The sequence below is a fragment of the Monodon monoceros genome, unplaced genomic scaffold, assembly GCF_005190385.1.
Source record: "Monodon monoceros isolate NGI ecotype Baffin Bay Population unplaced genomic scaffold, NGI_Narwhal_1 Super_Scaffold_12, whole genome shotgun sequence".
Taxonomy (NCBI): Eukaryota; Metazoa; Chordata; class Mammalia; order Artiodactyla; family Monodontidae; genus Monodon; species Monodon monoceros.
This window is the reverse complement of record NW_021703768.1, coordinates 56,094,155-56,121,389: the sequence shown is the minus strand read 5'-3', so window position 1 is coordinate 56,121,389 and position 27,235 is coordinate 56,094,155. Positions and strand designations below refer to the sequence as shown.

The 27,235-nt window shown below is 39.6% G+C and overlaps 1 protein-coding gene across 2 annotated transcripts in view; it reads right to left on the bottom strand.

Annotated features, from left to right (window-relative positions):
• The window catches only part of NAIP (NLR family apoptosis inhibitory protein), a 36,014-nt gene extending 10,656 nt beyond the window's left edge, over nucleotides 1-25,358 (bottom strand). Inside the window, exons 1-10 of one of the 2 annotated variants that reach the window (XM_029216914.1) lie at nucleotides 25,325-25,358; nucleotides 22,284-22,857; nucleotides 20,446-20,545; nucleotides 16,022-16,103; nucleotides 14,866-14,917; nucleotides 12,973-13,092; nucleotides 11,029-11,128; nucleotides 5,077-5,158; nucleotides 3,827-3,881; nucleotides 1,609-3,717 (exon numbers count right to left, since the gene is read on the bottom strand). In XM_029216914.1, coding sequence (XP_029072747.1) covers nucleotides 1,609-3,717; nucleotides 3,827-3,881; nucleotides 5,077-5,158; nucleotides 11,029-11,128; nucleotides 12,973-13,092; nucleotides 14,866-14,917; nucleotides 16,022-16,103; nucleotides 20,446-20,545; nucleotides 22,284-22,854 — 3,271 coding nt within the window. In that variant the 5' untranslated portion in view covers nucleotides 22,855-22,857; nucleotides 25,325-25,358. Of the gene's footprint in view, nucleotides 1-1,608; nucleotides 3,718-3,826; nucleotides 3,882-5,076; nucleotides 5,159-11,028; nucleotides 11,129-12,972; nucleotides 13,093-14,865; nucleotides 14,918-16,021; nucleotides 16,104-20,445; nucleotides 20,546-22,283; nucleotides 24,384-25,324 lie in introns of those variants that run through there. The other variant, XM_029216915.1, reaches the window with a different exon arrangement.
• Nucleotides 25,359-27,235: the final 1,877 nt, after the last annotated feature.

Sequence of the window (27,235 nt, the reverse complement as noted above, 5' to 3'; positions counted from 1 at the left end):
ATTCAATATCTTGTAATGATCTATAATGGAAAAGAATCTGAAAAAGTTTATATACACACACACACACACACACACACAATCTGAATCACTTTGCTATATACCAGAAACTAACACAAAATTGTAAATAAACTACACTTCAATTTTTTTAAATGGGCAAAAGGATTTAATAGACTGTCTCCAAAAAAGACACACTAACAGCCAATAAGCACATGAAAAGATGCTCAACAGCATTAGTCATTAGGAAAATGCAAATCAAAACCAACGTGAGATACAATTTCACACCAATTAGGGTGTCTCTGATTTAAAAAAAACAAAAAAGCATTGAGGATGTGAAGAAACTGGAGCCCTTGTACATTGCTTGTAGGAATGTAAAATGCTGCAGCCAGCGTGGAAAACAGTTTGGAGTTTCCTTGAAAATTAAAATAGAATTACTATCATTAATAGCCAATAATTCCACTTCCGGGTATATATCCAAAAGAATTGAAAGTAGGGTCTCCAAGTAATATTTGTGCACCCATGTTCATGGCAACTTTAGCCAGAATAAACAGTGCAAGTGTCCATCAACAGATGAATTGATTAATAAAATGTGATATGTACATACAATGAAATATTATTCAGCTATAAAAGTAGTGAAGTTCTGACGCATGCCACAACATGGATGAACCTTAAAAACGTGAAAGAAGCCAGACACAAAAGGACAAAATATTGTATGGATTCATTTATGTGAAATAGAATAGAAAAATTCATAGAGACATCAGCATCTGGGGAGAAGAAGGAGGTATTGTTTAATAGGTACAGAGTTTGGGATGATGGAAAGGTTCTGGAAGTGGATAGTGGTGATGGTTGCACAACACTGTCATGGTACTTAATGCCACTGAATTGTATACTGAAAAATGATTTTAAGGTTTCATGTATGTTTTACCATGATAAATATTTGAAAAAACAAAAATTTTCTAAATTTGATGATAAATATCAACCCACAGATCCAAAAAAAAATGTTCAGTGACCCTCAAGTAAGATAGATACAAAGAAAAGCACACCTAGGCATTTAACAAACTGCTGAAAATCAAACCCCTACTAGCAACAATCAGAAAATGAAAAAATTTAAATACCATGTACAGGAGTATCAAAAATACAAGTACCTAGGAATAAATTTAATGAAAGATGATAAAGTCTATACTGAAAACTCTCAAACACTGCTTAGACAAGTGAAAAGAGACACAAATAACTGGGAGATACTACTTCCCACTTGTTTATTTCCCAGAGTACAAGCCCTTTCTTCCATGAAGCAGGTGGGGTGAGGGTAATTCTCAAGCATCATTTACATATAGATCATTCTTTGACTAATAACAAGTCATTTGTTTATTAAGAGACCTCATTAGTCATTGTATTATTTTTATCAGAGTTTGAAAGCTGTTCTGTTATTTGGAAGCCTTTCACTAATTCATATTACTAACAGAAATAAGTTAGTAAAGATTTATTTTATATCTGTTCAATCAGCAAGGATTTATGGTCTCACACTTTCAAAAGTTTTCATCCACCTAAAACTAAGAGTGAGAAGATAAGAGTACACATCCTAACAGTCATCTAAAACAGATGCAGGTTTACCTTGTAGATGGGTTGTCTCTGAGACTTCAAGAGATTCTAGGGAAGGCAGAGTGAGAAGCAATTCCTGTTCTACTGCACTCAGCTCAGATTGGCTTACGGAGCACTTGGTGAACGAGGCCTTATACTGCTCAAGAGCTGGGCGGATGCTTTCAATAAAACCCATGCTCCTGGTCAAGTGGAGTTCAATGTGCTGTGAAGCTGAGAAAACTTTCGTTAGAAACCTTAGCATCTCCTGATCCACAGCATCAGTACCAGTCACATGAACTTCCAGAAGGGGAATCTTGTACTGCTTTGGAGAAAGGTCCCAATAGCCAGCGCTGATATCTGCTGGTGTCTTGAGTTGCATGTTCAGAAAACTGTTCACGGTTTCCTGTTTTTCAACTAAATTCTGCTTCCATTCACTCTCAAGTTCAAAGGCAGAAGCATAGTCCTGATCTATAGTTGGTGCCTGGGATTTGTCGAAAATTTTTTCCAGTAATGAAAAATCTGATTTGGGTAACCTATTTCCTCTTATGGAGACCTGGACTCTCCCCAACAATAACAGGCTTTCTGGGTGGTCAAAAAAATACCGTAACTTAAGTACACTCAAAGACAGGGTTCTCCCTTGAAGGAACTGCAAAATGAATGGAGAACAGGCAGCAACAGTGTTGCTTCGATAAGCAGTTTTTACAGCCAGAGCCAGTAAATGTTTTGAAACCAGTGAAAGGTAATTTTCTGGAGAGTATTGCCACAACAACCGGAGACACTGCATCTTCTCTGAAATCTCTGGATGATGCTTCAGGTAGTCATCATTTTCAGATATATTCTCCAGTGTCTCTTGATTATCCACCAAAAGAAGCAATTGGGATACAATTGTTGGCCCTGCCTTTGTTGAAGAGTGGCAAGAGACATAGCTCAAAAAATTTGCATAGGGACCTACAGCCATCATGGCTGAGTTAATTTGTTTCAAATAATGAAGTCCCGAATCTTGATCCTCTTGCCTATCTGAATCCAGGAGTTCAGTCAGCCTCATCCCAGCAAGAAATTCTTGGAATGAAGCATTCAAAAACTGGTAGACTGGCCTCAGTCTCTGGGCTGTGAATTTGCTCATCAGGTACATGGCTAGATCTTCATCTTCACCAATCCCTACTTCTATGAGATCATCATCACTAAACTCAAAGCAAGATGAAAAAAAACCTTTCAAGGCCAGCTCACCACAGGAGGACACAGTTGCTTTGAGAAGGTCAGCTGCAGTTTTGTGCTTTAAGAAAAGGCATTCTATATAGGACTTGAAAACAGCCACATCATCAAAGGACTGACAAAAAGGATACCGAAGCCAATTAGCACAGACTGCTGCTACGAAGAAGGGAGTTTTCTGAATTCCCAGCCATGTTTCATTCACTCTAAAGTCAACCATAAACTTTCGCAGACGGGTCAAATCATCTGGAAAGAGCTTCCGTAATATATAGATGGTATTACAGAAGGGAAACGCTTTGATCTCTAAAATTGTATCTAGGTGTCGGCGGATGTCCTTAGCCCTGTTTGTATGGACAGCAATCAATAAGCAGGTCCTTGACAAATGGTTTCTTTGAATCATCCTCTCTATGCTTTGGGGGATTGAGCACATCTCTTTGTAGTCATCCAAAAGGAATAACACCTGGTTCTTTAACTGCTGGATGATGTTCCGCAGGCCCATTTCAGTAACAGATCCTTCTGTCTCTAGGAGTTGGTCACAAATAACATTGGCCAGCCCCTGGTCCAGTCTGGTAGAGCCAAGGGAGACATAGAAAACCAACTGGAACCTGTGTAACAAGGGACAGCATCCTGATGCCCATAGAAGAGCTACTTTCTTCAGGAGGACCGTCTTTCCACTACCAGCTTCACCCTCCACACACATGACGGAGTTCAAGTTAGCAAAGACCTCAGGCAACACCACAGGCTCCTGCACAGTACTGGTGATGTGTTTTGAAGCAAGGGACAGATCACAATTCAGCAGCTGATCGGTGGCTAGACAGGAAGAGATCTCAAGCAAAGACATGTGGCAGAAAGGGGCACTGGTGTAGGCTTTTCTCAGGCGCTCACTCAGACTTTTTGCCTCCTGAAGCCACTGGGCTTCACCATGGGCCACCTCTGTGGAGAAACGCAAGGAGGCACAGTTATAAATATTTTTTTAAAATCCCCTATGTAGAAATATATGTACACATTCATCTAATCCCATGTGCTACTTCCAGATCCTTACCTGGCACTGCAGAACTCACTGCTGACTCTTCAAGATTGCTTTCACTTGTAGTTTCCTTTGAAAAGAAAATCCTCTATTAAATCAGCATTTGTATAAGAGGGTGGGGCTTTGAATTACAATTAGGGACCAGACGTTTTCTAAACCCAACCCATCCTCAAGTATTTACGCCAGTTGCAGGGAGGAGCGCTACAAACGTGAAACAATAAGTGATCTGCAAACACACGCAAGCGTGTGCTCCTGGGTGATATCCAAACAGTGCATTCCACAGACTTGAGCTGTGATTACTGTCCAGATGATTAGAATCACAGTGTCTAGAGCAAGATGGGCCCTCCAGAAATCATTAGGTGCAACTTCTGATCTTAGTTATCAACAGTTTTTTAAATATTACATACCTGGGATATAGGAAGGTTATGTTTCTTCCTTTAAAAATAAGCTATTTAAGGGGTCCCCCTGGTGGTCCAGTGGGTAAGACTCCAGCTTCCGGTGCAGGGGGCCCAGGTTCCATCCCTGGTCGGGGAACTAGATCCTGCATGCATGCTGCAACTAAGAGTGCACATGCCACAACTATGAGCCTCCATGCCACAACTAAAAGATCCCACATGCCACAACTAAGATCCGGCACAGACATAATAAATAAAAAATAAATATTTTTAAAAAATAAGCTAGTTAAGGGAGGTGGGGGGATGAGCAAAGATGAATCAAGTGAACGACAAATTACCTTGTTTTCTTTTTGGGGGATGACGAACATAATACACCTAACATACAGCCTCAAATAAGGGGTGTGTGTGTATTAAATTGGCAGTGGCTAATCTCCTAGAGAACTATGTAGAATTTCTCAGTTTAAAAAGGGGTCAACCTATTAATCTGTATTTTTGATTTGGTTGGTTGGTTGCTGTTGTAAAAGAAACATATCTTCCCAACTTTGAGAAAAGCCAACTACCAAGTCAGACCTTACTGTCCTCCAAATGATGATCACAGATGGAATCCAGGTAGCCTGGATGCTAATCAACTTTTAGGTCCAAACGAGTCTGGGCCTCACAGTAGAAGGGATTGACTCTACATTTCATGAAACTAGGTATTATGTTTTGTTTATTGTAGCATCCCCATCTGCAACTGGCGCATGATCGGTGCTTAACAAGTATTTGTAGAATTCATTTATTTATTTTTTTTATGATGAGCAGTTCCTGTTCAAAAACAGTTTTTAATCACATGATCACACACTCTGAAAATAAACAAGGTGGCGTTCATACCGTTAAGTCAGAAAGTTCACCATGGCTCTGAAGGTCTGGAATCACTTCTGCAGAGCACTTCATATTGTGGAGAAACTGACAACTAAGCACAAAAGTTAAAAGTTATAAAAATAATTGTATGGGACTTCCCTGGTGGCGCAGTGTTTAAGAATCTGCCTGCCAATGCAGGGGACACGGGTTTGAGCCCTGGTCCGGGAAGATCCCACATGCTGAGGAGCAACTAAGCCCATGCCCCACAACTACTGAGCCTGTGAGCCCGTGAGCCACAACTACTGAGCCCACATGCCACAACTACTGAAACCCGTGCACCTAAAGCCCGTGCTCCGCAACAAGAGAAGCCACCGCAATGAGAAGCCTGCATGCAGCAACGAAGATCCAACGCAGCCAAAAATAAATAAATTAATTAATTAATTTAAAAAAATAGTTGTATGCAATTAAGCACTTGCATTAGGTTTTCAAAAACACTGTTAGAGTTTTAGTGGCAAAAATTAAGTATAAAATTAACATTTCCAGTGATTCTGTCAGTGTCTTTATCAAACAAGACATGTAGACTATAAATCTCAGCAGTAGAGATATAAATGGTTCATAAAGTAGTGGTGGGGATAACCCTCCAATTTGGTGGAATGGGAGCGTATTTAACACTCATCCATGAGACCAACTAAAATGAACCTAAAGGAAAAAAAAAATAGAGAAGACAACTCTATCTATGGATTCTGGAATAATGACAACAAAAAGGACATTAGTAGAAAAAATGGTGAAATATGTATAACATCTGGAGTTGATAGCAATGTACCAGTGTTGGTTTTTTAACCAATGTACCAGGATAATATAAGGTGTTAGTATTAGAGGAAACTGGGTGTGGGAATATAGGAACTCTCTGTATTATCTTTTCACCTTTTCTCTAAGTCGAAAATTTTTTCCAAATAAAAAGTTTATTTTAGAAAAAAACTCCATCAATATGAAGACTAAAGAATGGCCACAAACATACTCTCTAAAAACAATTTGCTAGACATCATGAAACTGGAACATAAAATACCTTCTAAATTCAGGTTATGATGTCTGCCTGAAGAACCAAGGAAGAAAATTCTAAAGAGCTCTACCCACAATCATTAACTTGGATAGATGAGAACTATAAATGTCAGTAGGTAAATGATAAAACTAGAAACAACTATCCTGGTTTATTTTTATGCTGCTGAATTACAGGAAAGCAGGAGATAAAGCAAGAGGACACATCATTTTTATTTTCCTACTTGAAGATGAGCCCAGGAATAGAAGGGTAGCTACAGGAAGATAGCTAGTAGGACTTCAAATGCTTCGGTCCAAGGTCACTATGCAGATAGACCCATCAAGGAAAAGGACTCTGAAGGAAGGGAACATACAAGCATTTTCATACAAGTAAAGCCAATACAGTTAGTTGCCAGCAGACCAGCACTACAAGAAAAGTTAAAGGAAGTTCTTCAGTTAAAAGGAAAATGATAACAGATGCAAACTTGGTTCTACCCAAAGGAATGAAGTGTGCCAGGGATGGTAACTCAATGGGTAAACAAGAAATACGTTTTTTCTCTTTTTAAAATGTATTCAAAAGATAATTTTTAGAGCAAAGATATAATACTATATTGTGAGATTTAGAATATATGTGATGTAAAAATGTATGAAAACAAAATCACAAACAATAGGAGGGGGAAAATAGAAGTATACTGTTATATGGTTCATACATTATATGTCAACTGTGATAATATTATTTGAACATGACTGTGATATGTTAAACATGCATTATGTAGATTCTAGAGCAGGTACTAAAAAGATAAAGATGTACATCTAAAAAGCCAACAATAGAGATAAAATGGAATACTAAAAAATACTCAAATGCAAGTCAGAAAAGAAGAAGAAACAAAGAACAGATGGGATAAATAGAAAACAAATAGCAAAATAGTAGATTTAAATCCAACCATATTAATAATTATATTAAATGTAAATGTTCTAAACACTCCCATTAGAAAGCAGATATTGGGGAATTTCATGGGGGTCCAGTGGTTAGGACTCTGAGCTCTCACGGCCAGGGGCCCAGGTTAGATCCCTGGTCAGGGAACTAAGATCCCACGAGCTGGCAATATGGCCAAAAAAACTCAAACAAACAAACAACAACAACAAAAGAGAAAGCAGATACTGTCAGACTGTTAAAAGAAAAGCAAGACCCAACTATGTTGCCTACAAGAAACTCACTTTAAATATAAAGTCATAGATTAAAAGTAAAATGATTTCAGGAATTCCATGGTAGTCCAGTGGTTAGGACTTGATGCTCTCTGGGTTCAATCCCTGCATCGGGGAACTAAGATCCCTCAAGCCACGCAGCGTGGCCAAAAAAAAAAAAAGTAGAACAATTTCAAAAAAGGTGGTATCATGTAAAAACTATACAAAAGCTGGAGTGACTACATATATTAATATCAGATAAAGACTTAAGAATAAGGAGTACTATGAGAGATAAAGAGGGACATTTCATATATTCTCTGAATATGAAAGAGGAAAGGGCAAAGAGTAGCCAAGATATGGTCCTGAAGAAAAAGAACAAGGAAACTGTATGGGAAAATATGCTCAACATTATTAGTAATTAGATTGACAAAAATTAAAATTTGGGCAATACTAAATTAGTGAGGAAGCAGACAGAATGGAAACATCTATGCTAGTGAGAATATAAATCAGTACAACCACTTCAAAAAAAGTTTTGCATAATCTAATAAAGTTGAATATGTGCAAACCCTATTACTCTGCAATTCCATGGTTGGTTATGCATCCTGGAGAAACACATGTGAGCACTGGGAATTATGTACAAGAGGGTTCATAGTGGCATTATTTGAATTGCAACACTCTGAAAACAACCCAGATGTTGAATCTAGAATAGAATGGATAAATTACATATTCATAAAACAATATACTATATAGCAATGAGAACAAGTGAACTACAACTCTATACATAATTATGAATGAGTCTCAAAAACTTTGTGTAAAGTTTGAGTAAAATAAGTCAGTCATCACAGAAGAACCATGCAGTATGCTTCCATTTATTTGAACTTCAAGAATAAGCAAAGTTAAATGTGTTTAATAATACACATGTAGTTGGTGAAACCATTAGGAGAAGAAGGAACAATTAACCCAAATTTCAGGATCATGTTTACCTCTGAATTGGAGGGACAAGGATATAATCAGAATTGGGAAGGTGAGCACACAGTAGCATTCTAAGGACTTGATAATATTCAATTTCTTAACTTTAGTGCTGGGTTCATTTGTTTCTTTGTTAATTGTCCTTTAAGTCATACATAAACATTTTAGGTACTCCTTTAAATGCATACTAGTTTGTGATTTTAAAAAAAAGGCAGGGGCTTCCCTGGTGGCGCAGTGGTTGAGAGTCCGCCTGCTGATGCAGGGGACACAGGTTCGTGCTCCGGTCCGGGAAGATCCCACATGACACGGAACGGCTGGGCCCGTGAGCCATGGCTACTGAGCCTGCGCGTCCGGAGTCTGTGCTCCGCAACGGGAGAGGCCACAACAGTGAGAGGCCCGCGTACAGCAAAAAAAAAAAAAAAGAGGCAGAAGATTTGAGCCTCACATGGAGCACCAAAAAACAAAAACAACAACAACAAAAACCACAAAACAAAACAAAAAACAAAAAAGGCAGAGGAAAAATTAAAATGCCACACAAAAAGGGAGTTGATAGAATCCAGGAGAGGTTCTAAATAAAATTAGACTGCATCCTAGCTTATTTTTCCAAGAATTAAGAAGAATATCCCCACTGTTTAAAAATTTACAAAATATCAAATCCAAATAAGAAAGAAAAAAACACAACTACTTCTGTCAAAACACCTTCAAAACTGTATCCTCTTTAGAATCTTAGAATTAGATGGAAGTATTTAAGACCTGTTTATATTAATATTTATTTCTGGAAGAGCACTTACTAATTACAAAGTGAAAACAAAAAAATGTTCTCTTACAATTGAACATTTTTGAAGAGTTTGGTGAGTGAAAAATAAGCCAAAAAAAAAAAAAGGTTAAAGAGCTACAGAAAATAAATATTAAAAAGTAGCCATTTATTCATGAAATTTTAGAACACTGGAAACAAACAGAAAATCCTAAATGCATCCAGGATGGAAAAAGTAGTTTGCAATGAAAGGATTAAGAATCAGAAAGACATGGAATTTCAACAGCAGTATTGGAAGCTATTAGAAAATATAGCAATGCCTGTTCAACTTAGAATGACTTCCAACCTGGAATTCTACACCTAGCTAAACTACCAAATGAGTGTGAGAAAATATATATAAATATTCAGATATATGCATTAAATGAAAGCTAAAAACATGTATCGCTTCTGCAATCTTTCCCAGGGAACTGTGGAGGAGTGTTCCAAAGTGAATGAATAGAGTGAAGTAAGTCAGAAAGAGAAAAACAAATATCATGTATTAACACATATATGTGGAATCCAGAAAAATGGTATAGATGATTTTATTTGCAAAGCAGAAAAAGACATAGAGAACAAATGTATGGATACCAAGGGGGAATGGGGGTGGTGGGAGGAATTGGGAGATTGGGATTGACACACATACACTATTGACACTATGTATAAAATAGGAACTAATGAGAACATACTGTGTAGCACAAGGAGCTCTATCTAATGCACTGTGGTGACCTAAATGGGAAGGAAATCCAAAAAAGAGGGGATATATATATATATATATATATATATATATGTATAGCTGATTCATTTTGCTGTACAGCAGAAACTAACACAATATTGTAAAGCAACTATACTCTGATAAAAATTAATTTAAAAAAGAAAAAGACATAATCCAATTCCACAATTAAACAAAACAAAACAACACCACAGTGAGTGAATAAACCAAGAAGAGGGTGACAGTAGATCCAGGAAACAGGAGCTACAACACAGGAGAGAGGCAATAGGAATCCCTAGGATGACGTGAAGAACGATCTCAGGATCCTAGGGTGACTACAGGACAAATAGTTCATATTGAAGCAGGTCAGAGACTTCACAACAGACTCCTTTAAGAAAATGAAAATGGTGCGCTATCTTACAAGTTTGAATGACCGGACAGCAAGATTTAAACATCTGGGAGAATTTGAAGATGAACTGGTGCTAAATACATTTTAAAACTAAGAAAATGGGTATATTTTTTAAAAAGGAAAATAACAAGTGTTGGCGAGGAGATGGAGAAACTGAAATACATACATATACACATATATCTCAGCCATAAAAAAGAATGAAGTACTGATACATTCTACAAGATGGATGAACCTCAAAACATTGTGCTAAGTGAAGCCAAATACAAAAGATCATATTACATGCTTCCATTTACATGAAATATCCAGAACAGTAAATCTATAGAGACAAAAAGCTGACTGGTAGCTCTAAGGAGCTAGGGTGCACTGGAGAGATAGGGAATGACTGCTTAATGGGTACAGAGCTCTCTTTTGGGATAATGAGAATGTTTTGGAATCAGACAGCAGGGGGTGGTAGCATAACCTTGTGCATGTACTAAATGCCACTGGACTGTACACTTTAAAATAGTTTACATGTGAATTTCACCTCAAAAACTAAGCAAACATACTAATAAGACAATTGTTACTTACTACAAAAATTGGAAGTGGTACAGGGAGGGAAGGTAAATTATTTATTACTAGGCTCTGCCTTTATGAAGTCATGCTAATGTAAACATGTAATGTGAAAATAATGATTGAACCAAAACTGTGCTGTGACTATAGTGAGAGGAAGGCTAGATGGGAAAGGGGTCATGAAAGCAAGGGCATGAAAGTGAGAAAGACTCATCCTTCATCGTAAGAATCAGAGAGGTGGGCAAAGACTTAATCAGAATATAAAATGAGGGGGAAATTGCTAAAGTATCAATACATCCAGATTCATAGACACTAAACATTCATTCTACTCACTTGGGAAAATATTTGGTGTGTTCTTCTAATGGGTCATCACCTTCCTCAAACTTATACAAATATCCTCCACAGGAAAAACACTGGACGATGTCGCTTTTACCTAGAAGTAAGGAAATTTGATCAGTGCCACTGGCCAGTATATTTGTCGAGTGACACACATAATAACTACCAGGCCTTTATTAGCAAAACCCTACTTGCACTTTCAATCAGATTTTGTGACAAAGTCACAAATCGGGTCACCAGTGAGGAAATATTCTACTTAGGGCTCTTCTCTCACCAATGGGGTCATGAACAAGTAACATTCAATGTTCCTATGTACCACGCACTGATTAACACCCTCTCCCTGTCCCCTCCTCATTCTATGGAGGCAAGAGATTTGCAAATCAGAATGTGGAATTGAAGTTCCATGAAGGAAGAGATTTTTTCCTGTTTTGCTCCCTAATGAATCTCATGGACCTAGAAGAGTGCCTAGGACTTACTAGGCACCCAGTAAGTTATTTATTTAATGAATAAATCAGAAAGAAAATATCTGGAGCTCAGGAAAATATATATGATCAAATATAGCAACTCTCATGTAAGTAAGTTCGTGAAGAAGCAAATGCCTCTTACTACATTATTGCTAGGTTTATTCCACTAGAAGTAGGATCAAGTCTTCATGTGAGACTCTGTTTCTTTGGAAGGAAATTAGCATTTGGATCTACCAAAAGATTGAACTAGAAATGGAGCATCCATCATCTTCCTTCTCTTCTTGGACTCCCGTAGGCATTGTAAAGCCAGAGCAGAGGAAAACCTCCCTTTGTGTCTGGATAAAAATAGGAGGTCCTAGAGATTGCAAGACCCCAAAAGGGTGAGATGCCTAGGATTTGTGGGGAGAGGAGGAGGTTCAAAAGGAAGAGGGTGAGGACACTGGACAGAGGGTCCTAGAGGAAGGCTGGCAAGAGGAAGACAGAATGGAGAGAGCAGGAAGAAAGGGTGGCCTTTCCAAATGCTTAAGCCTGTGAGGCATTAAGATTTTTTGTACCAATGGAACATGTCAGTTCGAGTGAACACTACATTCCCCTACTCTGTACTGCTCTGTGGTATTCTTGACTTGACCCCTCTGTAAAAGGTCCACACGGACCTCCACTGTAACTTAGCATGTGTGTTTGGTCTGAAGAAGGCCAGCAAGGTTCCCAGGAAGGACACAATATCCGTTCACCTTATTGTACCTCAGGCAGAGGTTTAGCTGAGGGGAACCTGCCCGCTCTTTGTGCATCACAGAGTGGAACTCCCTGATGACCAGCAGCTCAAGAGAGAATACTATGAACCGATGGAAGATTCTACATGCTTAGGAATCATTAAAAGCAATTTCCTTACTTTCTCTTCCAAGGAGTGTGTGGCAAAAACTGCTATCCACACTCCTAGTTATCTCTCATTCTTCCATAGTAACAGAAACCCCAATTTTCAGCTGGGCACATTGCTACCCAGAAAAAAAGTTAAACGTCCCAGCTCCTCTTATAGGTAGGTGTGGCCATCTGACACAGAAAGGAAAAGGAATATATAAGGAATAATGAGGGAATTCCCTGGCGGTCCAGTGGGTAAGACTCGGCGCTCCCAATGCAGGGGGCCCGGGTTCAATCCCTGGTACGGGAACTAGATCCCACACGCGTGCCACAACTAAGAGTTCACATGCCACAACTAAGAAGTCCACATGCCGCAACTAGGAGCCCACCTGCCGCAACTAAAAAGAAAGATCCCGCACACCACAATGAAGATCCCATGTGCTGCAACTAAGACCCGGCACAGCCTAAATAAATAAATAAATATTTTTTTTTAAAAGAAAAAGGAATAATGAAAAGAAGTAGGGATTGTTGAGCTTAGTTAAATACGAGCCCAGGATCATGATGTGTATGTGGGGTTTAAATGGGCAGCAAGGCAAGAGCTTGGGGCAAACTGCTGACTCACCTATGTAGAAAAAACCTGCTTTGGCCAGAGCTGCAGCTCCCACAGGGGATGCCTGGGGCCAGTTCTTGAAAGAGACCAGTCGGAGTTCTTCATTAGCAAAGATGCTGCCATTGCAACACACTTGAATAAAAAGCATATGGTGAGACCAGCAAGCTTTGATATTGCAAGTATCAGTGTTTGAATTATCCTTTCATATTTACAGACAAAATAATATGTTTGGCATTTGCTTCAATATAATTGAAGGAGGGGATTAGAAAAGAAGAAACAGGCAAGGCCAGACTGACCACATGTTGAAGCAGAGTGGTAGATGCATGGTGGGGATTTACTATTGTCTTATTTCTATATAGATTCAAAATTTTTATAATAAAATATTTTCTAATTATCTTTTCACCATATAGCATCAGGATAAAGCAAGAAAAAGCTAGAGGAGCTTCCCTTCCACCCCAAGTTAGTATCAGATTTGAGAAAGGCAAATTTTCCTTGCAGCTCCCTTAAGAGCAGGCAGATTTGTTTCTTGCCCTTTGGGTGTCCACTCTATGCAGTGGTTTCTATTAGACTTTCCACACTGGGCTGGCCCTGGGGTTTGGTTCCTGTCTTCTGCACCCTTTGAAGATCTGAAAACCAACTTATGTTTATTAAATACGTTAATAAAATTAGATACTGCAAAATTCCTTAAGATGAAAGCTTGCTTCATTATTCCACTTAGCCGCAGGACTCCTGCTGTCACTTGAGTTTTAACTGGAATATGACTTAATGTACTGGAAAAACCTCAGTCTTTTCCTCCTGTGTGTCTCCTTTACTCTCACACTACCATCACATTCACGATACTTTTGATACAGGGTGTATGGGGGTTTTCTTCCAGTAAACAATTCTCTGCAACACCAGCTGGGTGTCCTACAATTTAACTCTGTTCCAACACTGTCTACTTAGTAGTGTCAGATCCTACAGGTTAAAGGCTCAATCCCATAACACTGCTCCTACCCCATTTCATTCGTTAGAGTGGATCACAGAACTCAGAGAAACACTTATGTTTGTTTAGTAAAGGATATAATCAAGGGTACAGATGAACAGCCAGATGAACTGGCTAGTAGAGTGAGATCTGGGAGCTTCTATCCTCATGGAGTTGGAATGTGTCACATTCCCAGTGTGGATGTGTTCACATACCTGAAGGCTCCTGGAAACCTGTACTACTGGGATTTTTATGGAGGCTTCCTCACACAGGCATGATCGATCATTAACTCCATTTATACCCCTCTTCCTGCTCTGAAGAATAGGGGGTGGGGCTGAAAATTCAAACTTCTAATCATGGCTTGCTCTTTCCAGTGACCAGCTCCCATCCAGAAGCCATCCAGGAGCTCACCCAGAATCACCTCACTGGAAACCAAAGACGCTCCCAGTGTTCTTATCACTTAGGAGTTAACAAGGTTTTAGGAGCCCTGTGTCAGGGACAGCGTCAAAGATCCAATATTAGAACAAGAGATGCACCTCGTGATGTTATCACTTAGGAAATTACATGGATTTCAGGAGCTCTCTGCCAGGAACTAGGGGCAGAGACCAATATTTATTTTCTATTATTTCACATTTAATTTCTTAACAGACACTGATCCATTTAAGAATGTTTTCAAAACCATTTTATCCAGAAACCTTAATTGTTTTAAAGGAAATTCAGTCAAGGACCCAACCCTGACATATTTCCCTATGCTCATTTATGTTAAAAAACTAAGTCACTCCAGGAGACCAGAAACTCTAATGAAATGGTTTTTTAAAAAATTACTCTGGCACCATAAAATGAGGAGGAAAATGGAGGGGTTAAAAATAAAATTAGGCTGAAAAAGAAAAAGCAAAAGAAGAAATAAACAAGCAAAGCTTTTTGAAATACGTCTGAATCTTTACCTGAAGCCATAGGTAAATCTCTCTTGACCCAGGAATTCACAAAATGTTCTCCCTGGAGAAAATTAAAACTCAAGTTATCCTACAAACGACTATGTATAAAACAAATAAGCTACAAGTATCTAATGTACAGCACAGGGAACATATCCAATATTTTATAGTAATTATAAATGGGGTATAACCTTTAAAAATTGTGAATCATTGTGTTGTACACCTGAAACAAATATCGTGCATCAATACCTCAATTTTAAAAAATTCAAGTTATCGACTTGGAGCATACAACTATCTATGAATAAAAAATTAAAAGAACTCCCTCCTCCAACCCTGCCCCCAAATGAAGAGTTTCATTGGATTGAGTGTCAGTGTTGTTAGAGAATTATTCCTTTAATTAGTATTTCTATTAATGTTGTAATTTTTTATGCAGTGTAAAGGGAAGAAAAAAATACTGTGAATGTTTATTTATACTCAACAGGAAGCCGTCTCCGGGTCGGTTTTTCCAGAGATCCAACTCAAAAGCTAAGTTACAACAAGATATCACAGAGGTCCTTTGACTAATGAGAAGTATGAGATATAGGAAGGAAACTGGATTCAGAAGGGTGGTTAGGTATTGAGTAACTGATTCTTCTCTGAAAACTGCACCCAGATTGCTATCTGAAGAAACACTCCTCCCCCACTTTCAGGCCATGTTTTCTGCAGGGTTCTCATCTGAGTCGTGTTAGCCAATAAATTCGCTCTTTTTGCATAAGCAATTTAAGCTGGGTTTTCCCATCACCTGTCACTAGGGAAGCCTTCACGATAGAGCATAAAGTAACCAGCTCTGAGGCCCACTGTGGGTAGTGTGCAGTGGTCTGAATGTCTTATGCGGGCACTCAGATGGGGGTGGCCAAGGGAAGCTAGGGGAGGTGACCTCAGTCAAAGAGGGTAAGACTGCCGGGAAGGCAGACAGACCAATCAAAAGGCAGCCCTGAAAAAAAATTCTAAGGGCTCTAGTTGACCAAGAGAACATGCTTTTCTTCAATCTGCCCAATGGGAGGTAGGAGAATGAAATAAGGGAAGAAAGAAGGAGAGCCCATGACAAAAGAGTGATGCCGCCCCCTTCTCATTCAGCTAATAGGTACTCAAAAGCCAACTTGAGAAAAAATTTGTTGTTATAAATTACCGTGACGCCAACAAATCCCTTGTAGCTTTGAATATACTGGGTAATTTCCTCTGAGGATTTCTTACTTTGAAGAAATTCACATCTATAATTAATAAACAGAATTAAAATTTACCCTGATACTGTAATAGAGATGTCCTGTATCTTTATATAACTGCAGTGACACAACGGACATTTGTTAAAACTTACTGCATTGTATGCTTTAAATTGCTCAATTTTATTTTACTTTGATAAAACTGTCAAAAAATTTACCCCAAAACTTATGACAATTATCATTATTCTCATATAATTATTGTTTCCACTAACAACATGTGTAATAATTTAAAACTAAATCTTCAGATTATCTTCTCTCTTGAAACAAAATATAATTCAATCAAAGAGACAGATTTACAGTAATATATAGACTGGAGGGGGTTTTCTTTGTTAAATTCAACTATGGTGACTATATCTAATTCCTGTGGTTAAATAAAAGTTACTGGCAGCAAGGATAACAAACAATAATAAATTTCATCCACTGAAAAACATATATCACTACTCTGTAAAAAAAATAAAATGGAAATTAATAAATTGAATTTTTTAAAAAGAGTATATGGAATACATTTTAAAAACACATTCCTGGGCTTCCCTGGTGGTGCAGTGGTTGAGAATCTGCCTGCTAATGCAGGGGAGCAGGGGACACGGGTTTGAGCCCTGGTCTGGGAGGATCCCACATGCCGCGGAGCAACTAGGCCCGTGAGCCACAACTACTGAGCCTGCGTGTCTGGAGCATGTGCTCCGCAACAAGAGAGGCTGCAATAGTGAGAGGCCTGCACACCGCGATGAAGAGTAGCCCCGGCTTGCCACAACTAGAGAAAGCCCTCGCACAGAAACGAAGACCCAACACAGCAAAAATAAATAAATTAATTAAAAAAACCAAAACAAAACATTCCTTTCCACAAAACAGAAGCAATTTTTTTTTTTTTTTTTTTTTTTTGTGGTACGTGGGCCTCTCACTGTTGTGGCCTCTCCCGTTGCCGAGCACAGGCTCCGGAGGTGCTGGCTCAGTGACCATGGCTCACAGGCCCAGCCGCTCCGCAGCATGTGGGATCTTCCTGGACCGGGACATGAACCCGTGTCCCCTGCATCAGCAGGCAGACTCTCAACCACTGCAACACCAGGGAAGCCCCAGAAGCAATTTTTAAGTTAACTTTAAAAAAATCTCTCTCATTCAAATTTAAGGTTCCTTTCTAGTGATTTTATAGTAACATGAGGGCTGAGAGTCAGGAGGCCAGAATGTTAGTCCCAGTTCTGCCACTAACGGGAAGTGATCAATCTTGCCACTGTTCTCTTATACAGACATGAGAACGTGAACTCCACTAGGTGAGTCATATATTGTTCTAGGGCCACCACTCTGGGTAGCTAAGGTCCCTAGGTTTTAGATGTGCAGATCCTTCCGAGGAGTGCCCCAAACCTGTACACAACCCAGATTCGTACACAATCCACATAGCACATGACGGACGGGGCCCTCCCCACATGCTTAGTGTGGATTGAGAAGGTGCTCGATAGACACTACTTCTTTAAAAAAATACAACAAAGGGCTTCCCTGGTGGCACAGTGGTTAAGAATCCGCCTACCAATGCAGGGGACACGGGTTCGAGCCCTGATCCGTGAGGATCCCACATGCCGTGGAGCAACTAAGCCCGCAAGCCACAACTACTGAGCCCATGTGCCACAACTACTAAAGCCTGTGCTCTAGAGCCCGCGAGCTACAACTAATGAGTCTGCGCTCTAGAGCCCGTGCTCCGCAGCAAGAGAAGTCACTGCAATGAGAAGCCCGTGCACTGCAACAAAGACCCAACACAGCCAAAAATAAAATAACAAATAAATTACAAATATATATATAATGTTTAAAAAAATACAATAAAGATCAGCTTATTTTATTTATTTACAATTATTTAGTACACTGAGTACTACGTTTTAATGAGTAGGAGTAGACTCAGATATTGTGCCCATAGTTTATAAAAGCAGCAAACAAAGCCAAAATTGATGCCCCAACTGCTAAGGTTAGAGCACAACCAACAAGAAACTGGGGAATTCTTAGTTCTAATTCCAGCTCTGAAATGTATTGGTTAAGCATATGCTCATGATGACAAACAGGTGGAAGGTGAAACGGTCATGGAATACACGGGAGTTTTTACAAGGCATTTGCTCCATATACTTTACTTATCACCCTTATAACAACCCTACCAGCTATGGGTTATCATTTTCATTTTTACACACGAGACTCAGAGGGTCAGTAATGGGGGTCACCAAGTGGCCGGCTCTGTGTATCTGCGAGCCTCTGCACTCTGCCCTGCCCTTTGTATTGATAGCAGCAGACCTTAGCTCCTTCCACCTCTGGAGTTGAGTGCTGGACTCACATATTCTCCCTATGCTTCTCACCTTTCCCTCAGTCCTACGTCAGAGAAGGTGTACCAGGGCCACCCAAGACAGGATGTGCAACTCTTGTTGGTGTTAGACCATCACATGATGGTTGATGTGAATGGTGCTGCTGGGAGTTGTCCAGTGTATAACCCAGTGACACTAAGCATTGTGGCCATGAGAATAAGTGAAGCATTGGCTGAGGCTACAGCTACGACAGGTGCCCAAGAGCCAGGGCTGATATTCACTCGGTACACACCCATGTGGTTCACTGCCAACACTCAGTATGATTGGCTGGGTGTCTATTCTTGATTGGTCAAGGAACCAGAATGACATTCAAAGTATTTAACCATCTGGCTTCCTGTATCCCTATAACTGTCTCATCTGCTTGTCAGGAAGAGCTCCCCTCCCTTTCCAATCTCCCTCTCCATCTCTCTCTCTTCCCCTCTTCCTTCTCTCCTTTGTTCCCTTCCTCCCTCCCACCCCCTCACTTTCTTTTCAACCATAAAAGAAATACACATTTGTTTCCCAGAATTTAAACAAGATAGAAGTGAACAAAGCAAAATATGAAAATCCCTCTCCACCTCATCTCCTGACAAACCCAAACCTCAAGAGTTCGATTGTTTGGTTTGTATATTTTCTTAACTTTTTCTATATATATTTCAAACAAGTCCATATATAGGTTGAATGGTTTTAAAGGCTTATACTACACATTATTTTGCATACTGCTTTTTTCACTTAACATATCAGACATACTTCCATTTTTGTGAGCATGGCTGTCCATGTGAAAGATGACTTATCGTAGGTCTGGTTGGACCTACGATCCAACCAGAAACTTCTTTGCATGTGGTAGGTGTATGACAAATATGTTAAAGAAATAAACTATGAGCCGAAGCACACTGCTAGATCCAATGATTAGATTATAGGAAATACAGGAAGTAGAGAAACATGTTAAATGACACCACAGAAACATTCAGCCAAACACAGAGTGTAGGCAATTTTACAGGACAGACTACGTGGCTCCTTTCATGAGTAAGTGACAAGAAAAAGTCAGGGAGGAGGAAATCTGTAAATTAAAAATCTTGAGATATATCAACTAAATGTAATGTATGGACCTTGTTTGGATCCTGATTCAAATCAACCAATGGCAAAGAGAAAGTGAGGTGGGGGGATGTGGACATTTGAACACTGTCTCAGATATTTGATGTTATTGAGGAATTACTGTTAATCCTCTTTAGAAGACAGAATGATACTGTGGTTATGTTTCTTTAAAATATTTTTATATTTTAGAGTTATATACTAAAATACCAACAAGTGACATTATATGATGTCTGGGATTTGCTTTAAAATAATTTGGTTATTTTTATTTCTGGGGAAGGAGTGGGTGAGAGATGGATGACATATGATTTGGCCATGTGTTGATAAGTGTTCTCTCTACTTGTATATGAAATTTTCCAAAATGAAAGTTTTAAAAATTGTTAAAGGAATGAATCTGTATTTGGTAGATACAGAGCCATGTAGAAAATACTAGTAAACGTAACATTAGAAATAATTTTTAAAAGCACTTCATTTTCTAAGCAGAGAACTCAAGACCATTGTAATAATCAAAACTCTTACTGAGTTTTTGAAATACAATGTTTTCATTTGGTATATATTCAGCAGTGCATGAAACCACTTGTAATAATGTTTTAAACATTGTCTTACTTTCCAACTTCCTTTATGTACCATTTTATATCATCCCTATGCAAATTATTCCTGTTTATTAAGGCAGATCCTGAAACTTATACTTGGCAAAACATATCTTAGTATTTTGGATAATAAAACAGTAAGAAACTATTTTGAAATTATATAATTAAAAATTTTCATGATATCATCAGGGCTTTCTTGCTTGAATAAATCCTGGAGTGTTCCAATTTCGGAGAGAGAAAGATCAAAACTGAAGGTTCTACTCTGGGAAGGTGACTCTTGCCTTTAGTTTTGTTTTGTCTTAAAAAAAAATTACAAGCAAAAAATATTTATCTACTTACTTGGGGAACCACTTGGCATGTTCCTTCCAGGGGTCATCATCATCTTCCCAATTTCCTAAACAGCCACCACAGGAAAAGCACTGTACAGTGTCACGTTTACCTGCATATGAAGGAAGACACTTAGACTGCCCGGCAACAGCACCATGGAATGGTCCAGAAGGGGTGTCTCCAGAAGTTGACTGCTCTGTGCATGAATGAGACACGCTCCATCCCATCTGCCCACTCACACTCTCATCTGGCTGAATCCTCATCCACAGCCCCGCTGCCCTAAGCGACCATTTCCGAAGCCTGGGACCCCACCTCTCAGGTGTGGCACACACAGAGCTCTAAGCTGTTGGGCTCAGTATGCTCACTGAAGTAGTGGGGAAGCAGAGGAATCCCCCGCGCTCATGAAGTAAAGCGCAGTTAGAAGGTCTAAGCTGTAGCTTTGCTATGAAATTTCAGTGGAAACTTAGGCACATTTCTTTTTTTTTTCCTTCACATTTGACATTTGTATTTGACAAGTATATTTTTCTTTTCTGACAACTGTTTTTAGGGGAACTACAAAGGGATCAACACACTAGCTTTCAAAACTAAGAAGAAAACTTACTTGAGGTTTAAGGCATTTTGAGATGTAAATGGTACACAAACTGGTAGGCAAATTACAATCAAACTACAGACTCCAACTTTTTTGAACACGACAGAAAGATCCGTTTTTTCTGCGTTTTACTCTGCTTCAGTCTCTATGTCAATTAGGACATTAACTATAATATCTTGAAGAAATAAGTGATAAGCACACTGTGACATCTGGGGAATTCTATACCGGAAATCTCTTAAATTTTCTTCTTGGGTCCAACTTGGGTAACACCATCAAGGTGAATTTCTTCAGCTTCTGCTATTAATTAATTAACAATAGTAACAATTAACATTTGATATATCCAACATACACTGTGTGCCAAGCACTATGCAGTGTACCTGAGATGAATTGAAATATTTTGTTTCTTTTTTTTTTAACTTTTTATTTTATATTGGAGTACAGCCGATTAACAATGTTTGATAGTTTCAGGTGCACAGTAAAGCTACTCAGCCATACATATGCATGTATCCTTTGTCCCCCAAACTCCCCTCCCATCCAGCCTGCCACATAACATTGAGCAGAGTTCCCTGTGCTATACAGTAGGTCCATGTTGGTTATCCTTAGGCACATTTCTTAAACTCTTTGAGCCTCAATGAAGTCAACTGTGAAATGGGGGGAAAGGGCAAGTTTGTCAGATTAGTATTAATGCTTAGTCCATGCCTAGCATCAAGTAGGTACTCAGTAAATGATAGCTGTTTTTGTTATCACAATTCTCACTCAGACCTGTCATAACATTTATGGCGTGGCTAGGATAATTCAAACAAAGTATCATTTTCTGAAATGCAACTTGCCCTATATGTTAGAGTTAGCTTTAAGGTTAAAACAAAAACAAAAACAAAAACCCTACAATACTGCTGCAATTAAAAGAATCAAAGAAAGATCATTTCAGAGCAGCAAAAGGAGGATGGGTGAGAAGGAGACTGGGGTCAGGCTGACCTCACAGCTTATTTTCAGGGCCTTATAAATCCAGTCAAGTATTGTCTAAGGTCCAAAGTTTTAGGAAAAGTCACTATCTTATTTTTTATATATTTTTGGTAAATTGACATGTACTACACATAAAATAAAGCTAAAGTGAAATTACTGAAGTTGAATTTTAATAAAAGAGACCTTATACCTAATATAACACATTGACCAAGTGAGGAAAGATTTACAATATTGCAACTGAAATATGGAACCTAAACTTAATTCCAGCAAAATATTTCAGAAAATGACTTCAAACTACCTGTAAAGACAAAGCCAGCAGCTGAGAGCTCCCTTGGGGCTGTCCCTTGGGCATAAAATGGCCATTTCTTGTAGGATTTGAGTCTGGCCTTCTCTTCTTGGTATCTTGCTTTGTCGTCCCTCCTCAACTTGTTCTCTGGATTCTTTACTCTTATATCATACTTGGCAATGTTACCAACGTCTTTGCCCAAAAGGAACTCACAATCCGGATGGAACTTCTTATGGTCTTCCATGGGGAGTCTCTGGAGGCTGGTACCAAAGAGGATTAAGCTACAGCAGAAGCACTGAACCCCAGATTTTATGTCAGTGAAATAAAACCCAGCCGCTGCCATCTCCTGGGGTGTCCATGCACTGTAGGCCTCATAGGTCACAAAAGTCTTTAACCTTTTTGCTTCACTGCGCATTTGGGAATTAAAGCCTTTTTGCATTTTTTCTCGTGCTTTCTGCTGCTCTTTTTCTAGTTCCTTTACATATTGAAGCACATCTATGCCTAGAAGACCAGACAGCTCCGGGAGCAAAGCATAATCAAACTGGGAAATCCTCTCGTCAGGCGCTTCCTCCTGGGCGGCCATTTTCTGAAAAGGGGAAGAAAATGTTCATGAACATCGCCACCTGGTTTACTAGTCCTGAGGTTTGTTTCAACCCTTTATTCTTTCTGTTTTTTCTTCTGAATAACATTGATCTTCTGCTCATCATTTAGCCCAATTCAGAGCAAATATGCTAGTAGGTCTGTGACAGCAGACCTTTATCCTGCCCTCAACAGTAAGGTCACCTATGGAGTCCAAACAGTTGGAGGCCCCCTTATCAGAGCATCAATTGTCACTTAAGTTAAAGGCATAAAATAGGGGATACCCATATCATCATATAACAAGTTCAAAGATGTGTGCTTGTATTCTCAACATTTCAAGAATCAACAAGGTATTCCATTTAATACCTACAAGTGGAGTTGGATATTTCCACTCTACCAGCTTTGCTCTATGTGCCCCGCCTTAATCCAGCTCAGCTGATTTAGAATTTGCCCATCTACCCACATTTCCGCAACAGTTGCAGCTAATTGAAGACCTTGATTAAGCCCAAGCATGCCCTTCATTTGGCAGTACCTAATGCAAGGAAAAGAGCTCCTTTGTCACTAATATGTTCAGTACATTTCAGCAATGGTTCCTCAGGAAGCTCTATCAGTCCACAAGGTTACTTGGCTTTTTGACTGAAGAGCTCCTTCATTTCAGTTGTCTCTTCATGCCCTCTCCCATAGAGTCCCTTTAGTGGATATGAGATGAGGGTCACATTCCAAACAAAAGAAATATCTGCCCAATTCTCCCTCTGGTATCATGTTCCTTCCCTTTACAGAAGGAACCGGCCAAAGCTTGGTGGACTTGGCAGCCTAGGGCTCTTTCTTAGTACTTTCATTTTTGCCAAAACAGCCCAAACCATGAAAAGTGGGAAAGAGATTTAGAACCAGGGATGCCAGGCTGGCTGCTGAGGCCTTCCTTATTTGCCTCACTATTCTTGGCTGACTTTTCCTCTGTCCTTCTTTCTGTTTTAACCCATTTAGCTGGTCCTTCTGGCTCTGGGTCTATCACCTTTAAATTCCATTGCTGGGGGCGGGGGAGGGATAAATTGGGAATTTGGGATTAACAGATACCCATTACTACATATAAAATAGATAAACAACAAGGATCTACTATATAGCACAGGAAACTATATTCAATATCTTGTAATAACCTATAATGGGAAAAGAATCTTAAAAAAAAGATATATACATATAAGTGAATCACTGTGCTGTACACCTGAAACATTGTGAATCAACTATACTTCAATACATTTTTTAAAAATAGCAAAAAAAATATTTCATTGCTGTGCTTTTCTTCCCATGAATAATTATAGTACTAGGGCAAAGTCAAACCAGGATGGCCTCAGCAGCCAACCTGGCAGCAGTGGTTCTACGTCTTTCTCCCACTTTTCATCTTTTTTTCTCCTAAACAAAGCCGGAGCCAGCATTTAAATTAAGTCAAAAACTGTTCCCGGGACTTCCCTGGTAGTCCAGTGGGTGAGACTCCACCCTCCCAATGCAGGGGGCCCAGGTTCCATCCCTGTTCGGGGAACTAGATCCCTCATGCATGCTCCAACTAAGTCCGCATGCCACAACTACAAAAAAAAAAAAAAAAAAAAAAGGATCCCGCATGCTGCAACTAAGACCCGGTACAGCCAAAATAAGTAAATAAATAATAAATAAATTTTAAAAAATTTGTTCCCATTATCCCATTCACACTGCCAACTTCAGCAAGTACACAGGGTCAGATAACTGAAAAAACTCACAAGCCTCTACACAGTATACTTACTTCAGAATTTAATAAAGGTAGAGGATAAGGTACAAAAATACAGGCAAACATCAGAGAGGTCTCAGACTCCAGCCCCAGTTTCTAGGACCCTTTCTCTGTTGTTCAGGACATGCTTCATTTTAGGTAATGAACCACCTAGATATCTGCAAGGTACCTTGGTCTCAGGGAAACCACACTGTCACCTGAGGAGGGGTCTTTTATGCCGCTCCAGTCACATGGCCCAAAGTAGGCTGCCTGACCAGTCTCAAACAAGCTGGTACGGGCTGCCCCCTGGTCTCTCAGATCCTAGCACAGGGCTACATTCATCGCTAGTTAGTATGTTTCATTTAGGTTTGGCCAACAGACAACACCATGGCTCCAGGCCTCCCTGGAGATAAATAAGCACAGGGTGGCAACAAACCAGCTGGAATCAATCCTGCACTTCTACAGCAAAGTTCAGTCGTCAGTTTTGCTGGTATCCGGGCCATTTCCAGGAGGAGAGAAGATCTCCAAGGCCCTCTTCAGGTTTCATGCTCATTAATTACAAGTGCTATGAGTACCAGTGATGCTGCTGTGTCGTGCAAAGGATTTAAATCCACACCTGTATGACTCCAGTGCCTGTCCTCTTGCCTCCAAAGAGAGAAACAAGAGTAAGAGAAATAAGAGGGTCATAAGTTTAGGTGTGGAAGAAAAGCACTTTTGCCAGAGATGGTAATTTACTTACCTAGAGGTTTATCCAGAGCCCCGGTCAAATGGAAGGAGAATGCGTAGTGTAAATACGAATGCTCTCTTTGTCCTTTAGTGGGAAGCAGTGAGAACATATTTGAGGAACTGAAACTCAAAATAAGTTGCAGTTTTCTGAGAAATCACCAGTAAATGGTCTAGGGTGCTGAGTCAGCAGGGCTTAGTCAGGAACCAAAAGGTCTCACAAAACCTACCAAGTCCCATAGCAGAAGTGTTTTATTCTAAATAATTTAAGATTGGTTAACGTTTCTGGTGCTAGTATAAGTCTTATTTCTTTGACGGCAGTTTCCATCTTTCTGGTATCTTTTAGGGTTTTCTCTCTTATCCGTGGGTTATAAAATTTCAAAGTTATCGTGTCTCAGTGTGGGTCTTTCTACATTCATTGGACCCAGTGGACTTGTTTCAAGCTGAACGTGTGGGCCTCCCATCAGTCCTGGGAAATTATCTTCTATAATTTCTTTGGTAATTCCCTACTGCCTACTATCCTCTTTTCCCTCTTTCTGGTATTCCCATTATTCAGATGGGAATTTATCACTGAAGTTCGTATCTTTTTTTTTTTGCTCACATATTCTCCCGTGCTTTGGCTTTACTTTCTCGGAGGTTTCCTCTTCATTATCTTCCAACTTTCCAATAAAAATTCTTTTTAAATATTTATTTATTTGGCTGCACTGGGTCTTAGTTGCGGCACGCGGGATCTTTCAGTTGGGGCACGCGGGATCTTAGTTGCGGCATGCAGGATCTAGTTTCCTGACCATGGATGGAACCTGGACACCCTGCATTGGGAGCGTGGAGTCTTAACTACCGGGCCACCAGGGAAGTCCCACCAATGGTAATTATTAAGTTCAGCAATTATATTTTCAATTTCCCACAGCTCTTTCTTGTTGTCTGTTTCTTATTTTCACAAGATCTGATTTTTTTAGCCAACGCAATCTTTTATGAACCTCTCCTATACTGTCAAATGACAAAATTAAAACAACTTAATAATGAGTTTGTTGTCCTTCAGTCAAGGGAAAGCAATCCATAGACTGGGGGGAGCACACTGTCTCACAGCGCTCCTCCAGAGGGATGGGGGGAAAGAGTGGGTTTTATAGAGAATAGGCATGATTGGCTAAGAGGTCAGGGGTTCATTATACATCTAGCAGGTCAGGCAAACTAGGTAAAGCTGAGTTGGGGGATTGTGATTGGTTTATATTAGGTTTCCTTGACAGGTGTTTCCTGTAAGTGCAGGCTGACTTGGGTTTAGATTTGTGACTTGGGTCGGGCCACTGAGGCAGCCCCCATTTTGTGGGTCCCGATATACAAATTATCTTTATCAGTACTAATACAAATAAAGTTCACCTGCCTCCTGAATGATCTGTTTCCTCCAAGGCTAATTACCATTTACCTTTTTGTTCATTTTTCACATTACCAGCTTTCCTCAAATGTGTACTGATCCTTGGTTTTCAATTCATGTTTGAAAATTAGGCGATTTCAAAGTTGACTGATCAAAATTATGGCCAAAAATTCTGATGAAAAGCCACATGAGTGTGACCTGAACCTAAGCCCTTTACTTTATGGAGAACAGATTGGGGAGCCAAGATTTACCCTGGAGAAGCCCTCAATGTCAGAGAAACACCTCAGAAAATGATTTCAAGTTAGCTGTAAAGTCAGAGCTAGTAGCTGAAAGCTCACTTGGTGTGTTCCTTGAGCACAGAATGGCCAGTTCTTGAAGCATTCTTCGTTTTGGGATGCCCAGGGCCCACCCTAGCTCCTCTAAGTCAGCTGAAACAGTTTATTCCATTTTTTTAGAAGAGAAGAATCCACTAATTTTTTGCCTCAGTGTTAATAACACCTGCATATTAAATAGTCTGATGGTGGGGTGGATGGAGTCAATTGTCTCATGCAGAGACTT